This window comes from Diplotaxodon limnothrissa, linkage group LG18, assembly GCF_057381915.1.
Source record: "Diplotaxodon limnothrissa isolate DT_005_m linkage group LG18, D_limnothrissa_male_GT1.1, whole genome shotgun sequence".
In the NCBI taxonomy this organism is placed as follows: domain Eukaryota; kingdom Metazoa; phylum Chordata; class Actinopteri; order Cichliformes; family Cichlidae; genus Diplotaxodon; species Diplotaxodon limnothrissa.
The window spans coordinates 40,886,954-40,899,520 of NC_140613.1; the positions used below are offsets into that span (position 1 = coordinate 40,886,954).

Here is a 12,567-nt window from a genome sequence, read left to right on the forward strand (position 1 = left end):
CAAGATTAAAAAAAAAAAAAGAGGAAAAAATCTGTCCAGTAAGAAAACTCAGAAGGAAACAGTCATGTGTGGAAAAGTCATGGTGTTCATCACAATTGAAAAGAGGATATATGTAAAAAGAAAAATGTAAGGTGTATTAAGGTGAACTCAGCCCTTACCTTTTCTATCAGTAATTCTATATATGCAAACTCTGTACATATAAAGCTTTGAGAGTTTGCTATAAAAATTAGACTCACTTTAAACGTGATCAATTTTAGCTCAGAGTATCTTTTTGAAAACCCTTAAAATGTGTTCTTCCAACAGGGACTTATGAGTTCTGGTGGCTTAAACAGCAATGATTTATGTTGGATTTCTTCTTGAGCCCCAAGGCCACCGGGGAGCAAAGGGGATGAACTGCAGTTTAACCCTCCGTCAGGTCTTTTATGCAGATATCGACCTGTGTGGTATCCACAGAAACCTCAGAATCTCAGCTAAAAGCTCATATAAACCATTTCTACAACGACCAAACGCTAAAGAGCAGTTACATAATTTCGCAAAAGTTCACTAAACACAAACAATGGAGGTAAGAACTCACTCGACTTCGTGTAACCGGATAGACATTGCCTAGTTAGCAACCAGAGATCTCACAGATTCGAAATCTGCAAGTTTCACCACGCTCCGACCAAAGTTCATTGAACCAGTGGCAAAGAAGACCACAAATATGCATAACTTTCCATATGTGCTAAAGCAGAAAGCCGTTTAGCTGAGCGTTTTCCTGCGCTGTTCCCCACCAATAGCCGATAGCTGTAGAAACTGATAATGGCGGTGCTAACACAATGCATCAGAGCCACATCAACAATCCCCATTTTCAGCCAAGTTACAGTCACATTACTGGATTGTGTCTTACTTTTAGGGTCATGTGGAGTTTTCGACTTGCAACTTCTGATTGGAACTGATGTGAACATGGCATAATTACAGTGATTCTATTGGCTCAAACTATTAAAAAGAGGTGTCAATCATGCAAATCAGCCAATAGAAGCTGAAGTTACAGCCCCTCAGAATTTAAGGCACCAAAACCTATTTAAACTGTCTATGGCGCACGGCAGAATAGGCCGTTGGATGTGAGTGTGTGGGTAATTCTTCAAAAATATTCAAAAAACAAGCATTTTTAGACATGCAATTGAGTTTAAATAGTGTCTGCTGTTCAATACCTCAAAATTTTAAATTCACACGTGGTGTCAGAGTGTGCCAAAATTGGACAAACTAGACAACGTCTGAACATTTATTTATTCATTAAAAGCGCAAAAATTTTTCACTGTTTCACTTCAGAAGCATAAATCTTTGCACTTTTCATATGTTGATTACTGGTTTTATGAATTTAAATGTGAACCAAAGTATATTTTCAAAGTGGTTATATGCTAAAAAAAATAACAAATAACTTGAGGAAAAAAATCTACTTACTTTTTCTGTGTTCCAGCCTCAGTAACTTTGACACAGTAACATCCGTTGTAGTATTTACACCTCTGATGAAATCTCACAAATGTTAACTTTGTTTTGATACCAAGATTGTTTACACAGAGTTTGTAATTGCAGAGAAACACTCCACTCATTTTGGGCATGTCTTTTTTGAGCAGGAAGCTCAGAAAGCCCCTGGTGGCTTAACTGGTTATTAACTGATCTTTTGTTGCTTCTTCTCTCCCTTTCTTTCAGAGTCTGTAGCTCTCTGCTCAGGGACAGTCTTCTGCAGCCCTTCTGTGATCACAGGCCTACCTGGCATTTCTCATCCATATCCTTCTTCTTTCCATTCACCCATCTTTCCCCGTTATGAAAGGCCTGTCCAGTAGCCGGGGTCACCATCATGTGGTCTCCTATGAACCATCATATGATCCACTGGGTCACCATGTTGACCGCAAGCCATATTTGATCAGTCAGATGGACATGCCTGTGCCCATTCCCATGCCACATCCAGCTGAGCTGCCCTACTACAATGCTCAGCGTACCTCATACCCCTCTGACAGCAACAGCATCGTCCCATATGGAACCTTCCCCAGGAGGTGCCACTCTACCTCCTCATCTCACCATCCTGAGGTAAAGGATGAGTGTATGGCCATGGTACCATATGTAGGAGGAGGAGGAGGAGGTGGTGGTGGAGGAGGAGGAGGTGGAGGAGGCTATGGGGGTAAAACACCCACTCGGGTACCAGCAAACTTTGTGGACCCGTTTGAACGTCAGCCATCATTTTCCAGAGATGGCTACCATACATTGCAATACAAACGAGGGGTGCAGGCCCACAGTGGGGGGATGGGGGCCAACAACAACAATGACAGTCCAGGGAGAATTCGCCATCTTGTCCACTCAGTCCAGAAACTCTTCACCAAGTCACATTCATTGGAAGGGCCACACCACACACAGTCCTCCAAGGGGGCCAATAATGGGAGTGTTAATGGTGGTGGTGGTGGCGGTGGAGGAGGTGGTGGTGGTGGCTCGAGGGCCAGCCCAGAAGGTGAAACTCCACCAGTGGGAGTGCGCCATCGGAAACGCAGTAAGAGCCGTGAGCGCTGTAGATCAGCAGAGCCCAAGCATCGAAGCCACCACCACCACCACCACCAGCTCCACGGCTCAGCATCTGCTCCAGGCTCTGGATACTGGAGCTCAGATGACAACCTGGAACGGGAGCTGTGTCTCTACCACCCTCACCACCACCAACCTCCACCCTCACCCTCCCCCTCCATTTCCCCCTCGCCTATTGCCATGACAATAAGCCGGTATCCCGGCAACAACCCAGACAAGTTCCCCCAGACTCCCCTCCCCAGTCTCTCCTCCTCGCAGTCCCAGCAGTACTTCATGATGGACCCTTACGGCACACTAAACGAGCACACACACACCCACGCACACCATGGCCACACACACCACCATTCTGCACTCAAAGCCTCCCGGAGCAACAACGATGTGAAGTATGCAGCGTCGACAGCATGTGTGCCAATTAGTGGTAGCAGCAATAACAGCGGTGGCGGTATCGGTGGAGGAAGTGGCTCCTTGCTTCCAGTGGGTCTTGTGGACGGGCCCCTTGTGAAGAAAGGGCCATGGTCATCAAGCCTAACGGTGAGCAGGGCCCGAGAGGTCTACACCAACAACAGCAGCCACAACCAGCCACGAGCCAGCGCAGGATCCGGTAACCTAAACCTAGATAGAGCTCTAGTCAAATCTAAGGGCAGTCAGCAGCAGGAGCGCGTTTGCCATTTCTTACAGGTAAATAATTCCTCCCCAACCCCCATTCAAATCCAGTCAATTCACCTTCTCCCCCCTCTGTTGATTCCCTTTTCTCCACAACTTACTTTTTTCCATCAATGCTTCCTCTAAGTCAGTGGTGTCCAGTCCTACAGTTCCAGGTAGACAAGGGCAAACCAAGTGGAGTCCATAAGTTTGTTTTTAGTTTAGCAGATATGTGACAGGTTTTTGCTCTATCAATGCCAAAACAACTGGGCACTTGACAGCCCTTTTGAGAAAAATCACTACAAAGACTTCATGAACTCTTAAAAGATTAACACACAAGTCATAAACACTTCTCTTAGATATCTAACTTAATAATAAATAATGTAATTAATTATCGTAATATGTGCTCTGTCAATCAGGCACTGTATGACTGATTATTTGTATTCAAAAGTGGGAGAGCAGTAGAGTGATCAAAGACTGAAACTAACTTAAATAAACTGGAAAATAGATTTAATGACAGATATTTCTGGACAGTTTAAGAATGCTCCTACCATGGGAAACCCAGTCATCACAAAATGATGAATAGACGGCAGTGATGGAGGACTTCAGCAAGGGCCTTTCATGCAGGTTAGCTGAAAGAAACATGACCCAGGATGAAATATGTTTCAGTTTAGGAGACAGGGTTTAGTAAGCGATTGCTTAGGTGCTTTGAGAGTTTGTATGTTCCTATGTTGTTTGGTGTTCTGTTGGAGTGAAAACTGCAGATTTACATGACTGGAAAGTACTACTGAATATCACTGACTATAACTGATGGCACACTAGAATAATGAAGGCTTCGCCACATTCATCAGTTTACAACTCTGAGAACCTTTTGACAATGTAAAAAAATATCATATTTATACCACTTATACTATTATATTTAGATAACCCTGGTATTTTCTTCTTTTAAATCAATGACTTAAATACAAATAATTAAATCATTTTATTGAATTAAAACTGATTTCTTACAAATACGATTAGGTGTTTTAGAACATATTATTTGTAAATTGAGAAATCTGACTTCATGAGTGTTTGCACAGAAATGCAAGTAGTGGTGATAACTGCATCGTCATACTGATAAGTTCAGGACACATAAGAGCTATAGTTACTTGCTTCTTTCACATTGAAAGCAATAACAAGTGGACGCTAGAAACCCCCCCTAAAAGCTACACCAAACACCACCCATTTACATGCTGGGCTTTAAAAGTAAATAAACAAGCAAACCAATGAAAAAGCAACAAGGATTTCAAAATCAGACTGAAAACTGTGAAGATCTACTGCTAAAAAGACAAAAAGTACTCTGGCATTGATGTTTATTTTTTGTCCCAACCAATATTCTATCAAACATGTGTTGCAGACCGGGACAGCAATATACAACATAACACGATTCTTTAGAAAGTTTACTTCAGGAAAATGTTCATTAAAAGAAAATCAAAAGAGCACACATGCGTATGTGAGTATTGGGAAGATAGGGAACACCACCAAAGACAAATCAACCGCAGGTCACTGCTTTAGTACTTCATTAGCAGTCTTAATTTGGGTTTGGGCCTGGTTATCTTTGCACATAATAGGAGCACTTAAAAACAATCTGTTAAACAACATTAAGAAAAACCCCACACTCACTAGTAACAGTGCAGTATGTACTCAGAGTCAGGTGATATGGATTTGTTCTAGTGTGTCCAGACCCTTAGAGGGAACATTACTCCCTACCACCAGTCTACTACTCTTGTCTCCCAAGAACCCCACTGCCACCTACTCCTCTTCTCTACCACTTCCCTCTCTGCCTTTCCTCCACTCACCCAACCCACTCCCACGCTTCCACCTACCTTCTTGCCACCCACCAACCCACCTCTACTTCCTTTACTTCCTCTTGGTTTGGAGAGCCTCCCTCTTCCTTCTCCTCTTCCTCCTCTATCCTCCTTTTGCGTTGAAGAGAGAAGTAAGTGCAGAGCCAATAGCAGCCTTACTCTCTGAATGCTAGGTAATGACATGAACTCATGAAGAACAACATCCTTTCCTGTTTGTAGAGTTCATTTTTAATTTAGTAGTGTTTCCCTTCCTGCCTTGCTACCAGTTACCCTGACTTTCTCAATATTTTTTGTTGGATGAATAAATTAATTTTGCTGTTATTTGAAGTGTCGTGTTAAACTAAGTGTTGGGGAGGTATTTAACGCCACACAGGGAGTAGAAGTGTCTGGCAGTTACCTAATGGTGCTGCAAGAAAATGTTTTAATGTAATTACTTGATATATACAGTACATTCTAAAAAAAAAACATATGTAGCAGGATTTGTGCTGCTGGAAAATCTGACACCATCCAAGAAGCACTTGGTTTGGTGCAATTTTCACTTTCTATTATTTGCATCGAATATACGATCATATTTCCGATCATTTTTACTATACTAGTTGTGTACTCAGATTTCTTGGTGGCAGTCATTCTCCAAAGTGTATGAACTGGGATATTCAAGTGATAAACAAACATAGCATTCAGTGTACCTGTCTACAGACACGTCTACATCAAAGACCCACAATGGCCAGAGAACAATGTTGCAGATGACTTTTCTATATGCTGTTCAGTGTCAAGTTGGATATCATTAGCTATTTGCGCCTTCATTTCATTTCATGTTGAAGAGCAGAACAAATGACATCTTATGGCAGGATGAAGACATCAGAAACAGACAAAAGATGATCTAACCACAACACAAGCCTAGTCATTAATTAATCGTGTTGCTGCATGACTGGGACCTCCAAAGTTGTGATTGTAAGCATAACGTGCACATCAAAATCTTAGTTAACCAGACAGCAATCTTTTTTGAAGCATTCAAATACTCACAGCCCACAGCTTATAGTGTACGCCACGAGTTTTTAAAAATTTGGCTTAAGGACATGTTACATATGAATATTGCTAACAAAAAGCTTGAGAAGCAAACTATGATAACTGAATAGTCTTGATGCATGCTCAATCATCCAGGTAAGTAAATCTCCAAAAGTTGATTCTGTTCATCTGGACGTAGCGTTTTGTGGGAGAGACGTACAAGCTTTAGGCAGTCCTTGCCAAAGTGGGTTAAAACATCTAAAACGTCTTTGGCCAACCCACTTTTAGTCATTGTGCAAATGTACAGTTTATAAGGTTGGAAACCTGCAGTCAGCTGAGACTGAAGAAGTCACCTGGATGAGTGACGAAATGTTTCTCCCAGTGAAAATGCTACGTCCAGAGGAACAGAATCAACTTTTTGGGATTTCCTTACTTGGATGGTTGAGCATGCAAGGCATTTCATACCTGGCATTAAAACACTGGACACAGTGTCCACCAGTGTTAACAGAAATATGTCTATTACAATTTCCATCTGCACAGACTAAATGTCAGAGTGCAACATGAGTTGAATTTAGCTACCCGGCATATGGCTAAGTAAATTTAGGGTTAGGCTAACCCTAACCATAGACATTGTTTGACAACGAAAAATCTAAAATGTTGATGTGATTGGCACTGGGCTGCTTTTTGTAATTCAAAGGGACAGAGATGAGTGACCTGTAAAACCTCAGGTGACTGTGTTATGCCTGTCTCAGTAATTCCCTCTCAACATCAGTAAAAGGTCTGACTGCCACTGCTTAATATGAAAAATAAGGTATGCAGAAGTAGACCCACTTCAAAGTTCCACTGTGTAACTGATAGTTAGTTAAATAACCTCCCCAGTACCTGCTTGTGTTTATGTGTTATTCTGTTTTGCAATGTGGTATAATCTGCAAGTGTGTTTGTGTGTGTGTGTGTGTTGATGCAAGCTCTTTGTGGCTGCATTATACAGTCTGACAGAATTACCAACAAAGTTGTGAGCATTCACGCTGCTAAATACAATACTAAACCCCACAATCACAAACTTTATTTTTAGAGCTTTCTAGATTTGTAATCCTTTGTGAGGTTGCCCATTACCTTTTCAAGAAACCAGTGAATAATTCCTGGCAACACAATGTATCTTAGTTCTCTAGAGGAACAATCGTGACCCAAGCTGAGGAGACAAATGTGGAGACAAATCACCGTTTTAAAACCATTATGCAAAGATAGAGGTCAGCTCATAGCCAAACCCACTGTGGACACATGCCATTCATTTCTGGTTAATCAACTTGAAGATTAGTAGTAAAGAAAATACTGAAACATCAGTAGGCTAAACAGGTGCATTTTGAAGTATTGCAGCATTATTACATTAGATGCAATTTTCTAGATGTAGATATTCCACATAGCTTTGTGTGCTGGCTCACTTTTATCAACAGGAACAGACCTTAAATAAGGACTGGCCAATCAGCTCCGTAGTTAGGATGGTCCTATCATCCCCCGGTAGGACTATAGATAACCAGTATTGTTGGGTGGCAGAGGAGGCTGTAGCAAGAAGGACCTGATGCTTAGCAGTTTGATGACAGTCATTTTTATTTGCAATGCTTTCTGCTCTTTAATCTACATGCAACTTTTAAGCTGTCCCCTACAGCTCACTCACACCACACAGCTCTCTCCTCCAGGCCCGGCGGCTACTGAAATAGGTAAGGTGTAGTTAGTGTGATGAATAACAGGTGAACCCACTGCTCAGAGGGTGAAAGGGCAGACCAGGAGGTAATAACGAACGGAGTCAGCCATCCACTGGATTTTCTCCAACTGGTGCCCCAGATGCTGTACCTCCCTCCATCCAACTGCACTTGTCTTCAGGTTGACTGTAAGCCCCATCTGCCTGAGGGACTCCAGGACCACAGCCACCCACTGCATATGCTCCACTCAGGTGTCACAGTGGATGAATAGAATAGAATAGCTTTATTGTCATTATATGACATAATGAAATCACAATTGCATGTCCCTTTAAAAATCCATATGAACCCTCACCCTCCCCCCTCCCAAAAAAAATGTAAAAGTAAGATGGCTGATGATGATCAAATCACCCAGATAGGCACCAGCATATGCACTGTGTGGATGCTGCACCCAGTCCATGAAGTGCTGGAAAGTGGCTGCGGCTCCAAACAAGCCGAACAAGTGTGATGAATTGATACAAATCATACAGAGTAGAGAAGGTCATCTTTTCCTTGGGCTGTGGAGGCAAGGAAATCTGTCATTATCCCACAGTTAAATCTAGTGTTGCAAAAAGGCGAGCAGTGCTAACTGGTCCAGGAGCTCATCGACCTGGGGCATTGGGTAGGCGTCAAACTTTAATAGGGTGCTCTACGAGATTGGTACTTGTAGGGGCTAGAACACATCTGCAAAATGCTGTTGCAATTGTTTAATAATAATAATAATGGATTGGATTTATATAGCGCTTTTCAAGGCACCCAAAGCGCTTTACAATACCACTATTCATTCACTCTCACATTCACACACTGCTACGGTTGTAGCCACAGCTGCCCTGGGGCAGACTGACAGAAGCGAGGCTGCCATATCGCGCCATCGGCCCCTCTGGCCAACACCAGTAGGCGGTAGGTGAAGTGTCTTGCCCAAGGACACAACGACCAGGACAGAGAGCACGAGGATCGAACTGGCGACCTTCCGGTTACAGATACGCTTCCCAACCCCCTGAGCCACGGTCGCCCATGGCATGGTTTGACATGGTCATCGCAATAGCGTCACAAGACCGCTCCATTGGAAAATCCTCCAGGGAATTATCAGAACTGGTGGGTTCTCCCATGAAGGCCCCGCTGTTTCCTCCTCCCCAGAGTCAGCGTTAGATGACCTCACATCACTGCTGAGCACAGCAACAGACCCTGCATGTCCCTACTGGCCACATTCGCACTGCCCCATTAACCTACTGAACTCGATCCAATCTGTTCCAAAATTCAAAGGGTGCATCAGGCTTGAGCTAACTACAGCCTTCAGTCTATGTGTTGTGCCTGACATAATTAATTTCAACCGGTCCCATGGGATATTTATGAATGTCCACATGCACACACCTAACCACCACCCACTCTGCCTCCAGTAATGCCCCTGGACTAACTAGGGTTTGGTGGACCACAAGGCCACCAAGGCCTGGCATATACTCCCTTGGCACCTTACCAGTATGCAGTCTGTCTCTCTTGGGACCAGAGGACGGTGTCAGAAGGAACATCTGTCCCACCTCCATTACTGGGCAATCCTGGCAAATGTGTCCTGTCATGAAATCTTTTCCTCAGGGGCGGGACTGGTCGACTTCCACTGGCCACAGCTACTCTCGGGACTGCCCCAGCTGCACCACCAAGTGATCTTCAGCTAGGGTCACGGCAGTTTCAAGGCTCGCTGGCCAGTGATAGCCGACCCACTCCGCTCTGCTGAGAGCCCCTTCACGAACTGTTCATGCACTACCACATCCAGCAGTCACACCTCTTTCAGCATGGGGTTGGGCTGCAGCCTGCAGTGTGTGGCATCGTGCAGCCACCCGGCGTAGGTGAGGGGCCTGTCTCCCAACCCCAGATGTTCTCAAACGAGGCCCTTGCCTGGGTGGAGAGGCTGAGGGTGGCCACCTGGGCCTCGCCTGACAGCAGCTGCATCTAATGTCTGTCACTCGGCCTGGACCCGCAGTTTATTCAGCACCACCTCCAGCTCCTGGTGCATCACTGCCAACTCTCCCACCATCTGTGCCAATGCCTCCACTGCCCGGACTGGCTGCTGATCCATCATACTGAGCTGGGTTTCGGCACAACTGTAGCAAGAAGGACCCGATGCTTGGGAGTTTGATGTCAGTGATTTTTATTTACAATGAAGCACACGCAGCTTTGCAGCTGCCCTCTCCAGCTTACACACACCATACAGCTCCCTTCTCTGAGCCCTGGCGACTACCGAAATAGAGAAGGCATAGTTAGTGTAATGGATAAAGCTGTGCCAGCCAGCCTTCCCTGGCACTGTCCCCAGAGCCCGCTGTTCCACCCCTCCCCTGCAGCTGAACCACAAACCACACCCTGCTGTAGAGGTTAACGTGTAGCCATTAGTGTAGCACTATCCACACTCCATAAAGCCACATTGTGCTTTATGGAGTGTGGAGAAAAGAAATAAATAAAATACGAGCACATGTATGTGAGAGAGGAACACAAACAGTGGGAGTTTATTTCTCATTTCCAGCATGAAGTTTACTCATCGACATGCAACAATGAAAGACTTAGCTGACCATAATTAGGTAGCATACCTGGATAAATAACAGCTAAAACTGTACTCAATTATAAGATGTTTATGGTGCTTTATTTTTTTGTACCTTAAGTTCTAACAACTTGTCCAGATGCCTCACTGGTTTGTTCTGCACTCTTCACTGTGCCCTCCCCACACCCTCACATTTGAACTAAAGAGCATGTTCCTAGCATGATCACATTATGGTCTAATAAAAAAACAACAAAAAACCCCAAAACAACAATTAGAAAGATTCTCCTATTTTCCAAATTGATAATGACGATGGATGCCCACAAATGGATCCAACACAAAAGTGCAAGCTTGTACACGGCTAGACACGTGTTTGTTGCAAGTGTCAATATTTGTGGAAATACAACATGAAATTCTAGAGAGGCAGATTTAATTTATTATGAATCCGAATGAAATGATGCTACTAATTTAACCTGTGGAAATGGGCTAAACATCACCTTGATTGTTGAGCTACTGCTGATCACTTGGCTATTGTCAGCCTCCCTGAGCTCATTGTCCATCTCTTCTATTCATAAAAAGGGCCACTATCCAGTGCTGTGTGCTATGCACTTTAAACAGTATATGACCTCAGTGCACCATCTTCCTATAGGTTTGTTAGAAAGGGGAGCAGTTTTCATGAAAGTTCTGCTTGTGTCTTTTTAAAAAATATAATTTTGTGTAGTGCAATACCCAGACCTAGTCCACATGGGTGACATTTCCTGCTGAGCTAGATTTCACAGATAATAAGTGGGATTTTACAGGAACTCCTGTTTGAACTTTGGACTAAGTCAGCTTGAATTTAATATTCGTGCATAGCTACAATACTTTCACATAAGGAAGATTACAAATGTGCTTCATGAGCGTAGACAAGCCGAATCAAGTCAAAACCAAACTAGAGACAAGGGCAAAAGATTAGCATGACTGGGAAACTGAGGAAAAGCTACGTTTGTCTTACATGCAAAGTCTTGCTGTTAAGTATCAGCTACAAACAGCTTATCAGAGCTGCTCAGTTAGCTGTGTCAAAAGAGCACATTAAAGCTGTCTCCATTCCTCTTGGCTGTATGTTCTGTTCAGCTTGGGTGCTGCTTGCACTGTTACAGTACCTGTTATTTCTAATACTGCTGTCTTAATCTATCAAAACAGTGTTGCCAAGGAAACAGTCTACATTTCGCAGTAAAAAAAACCCCACAGTCGATGCTTAGGACACGCAGTACATATTGAGTCACGGAATCACATGAACAGGGACTTCTTTATTCATTTATTATGTTAGTGATTTCATTGTAAATGCTTAGAGACGCATCACATTTCTGACAAGCAGCATCTGCATTAAGCGCAGTCTAAACTATCAACTGCAGCAATTCACTATTCCTCAGCCATTACAGCAGAATGAGTGTTGAGCTGCACTGGAAGTGAAGTCTGTGCGTGGGTGAGAAGCACTGCTGCTGCTGACTGCAGCTGGTTCTTTCCTCGCATTCTCTTTTTTTAGCCAAACTGCTCATTTGTGTGTCTTTGACGTCACACACATACAGAGAGAGAGAGAGATATTTAGCTCAGCAGATCTGTTCAGCCTCTTTCCCTGTGTGATTCATATATAATTAGTCAGAGTAGCAGTACATTTCTCCTGCTGTCTGTCTCTGTTATTGTCTTTCAAATTCTCACACTCTGGTCTTAAATGTGAAGGTGGTAAACACAAGTTTCATGCAGCGCCACACTACATCTACACTGGCCAGCCATAATATTAAAACCACCTACCTAATATTGTGTAGCTCTCGCTTGCGCCACCAAAAGATTTGTTGACAACATTTGGGGCACACATTCTGGATGTCCTCTGACCTCTGGCACAGGGACATTGGTGGGTGTCACCAGGTCAGTGCTTTGAACTCTAAGTCATGTGCACATTTCCTTGATACAGCAGGCGCTTGTGCAATGCAGAGGTATGCTGGGTCTGCACACCCCTACTTCAGATGTCATCGCATTTTAATGCAACAATCAATGTTATTCACTTTGCCTGAGACATTTTGGTGCTATATCTTTCCTTAACATAGTGTTATTATCAGTTCAGGCCCAGGTTAATAATGACCACCTCCGGTGCTGTTGGCCAACAATGTGCTGGTGGAAACTGTCCTACTGTTGGCTAAAGACTAAGGTTGAATGAATGAAGTGGTAGAGAGTAGTAGAGAGAGTCCCAAGGGCAGAGAGAGTGGTAATTGGAGCAGATTCCAATGAA

At 43.6% G+C, this 12,567-nt stretch overlaps 1 protein-coding gene across 2 annotated transcripts in view; it reads left to right on the forward strand.

The window, feature by feature from the left end:
* The first annotated feature begins 1,803 nt into the window (after positions 1-1,803).
* LOC146614183 (disks large-associated protein 1-like) overlaps positions 1,804-12,567 on the forward strand; it is a 66,245-nt gene continuing 55,481 nt past the window's right edge. For both annotated transcript variants that reach the window (XM_085377537.1, XM_085377538.1), the window contains exon 1: positions 1,804-3,228. In XM_085377537.1, coding sequence (XP_085233663.1) covers positions 1,804-3,228 — 1,425 coding nt within the window. The remainder of the gene's footprint in view (positions 3,229-12,567) is intronic.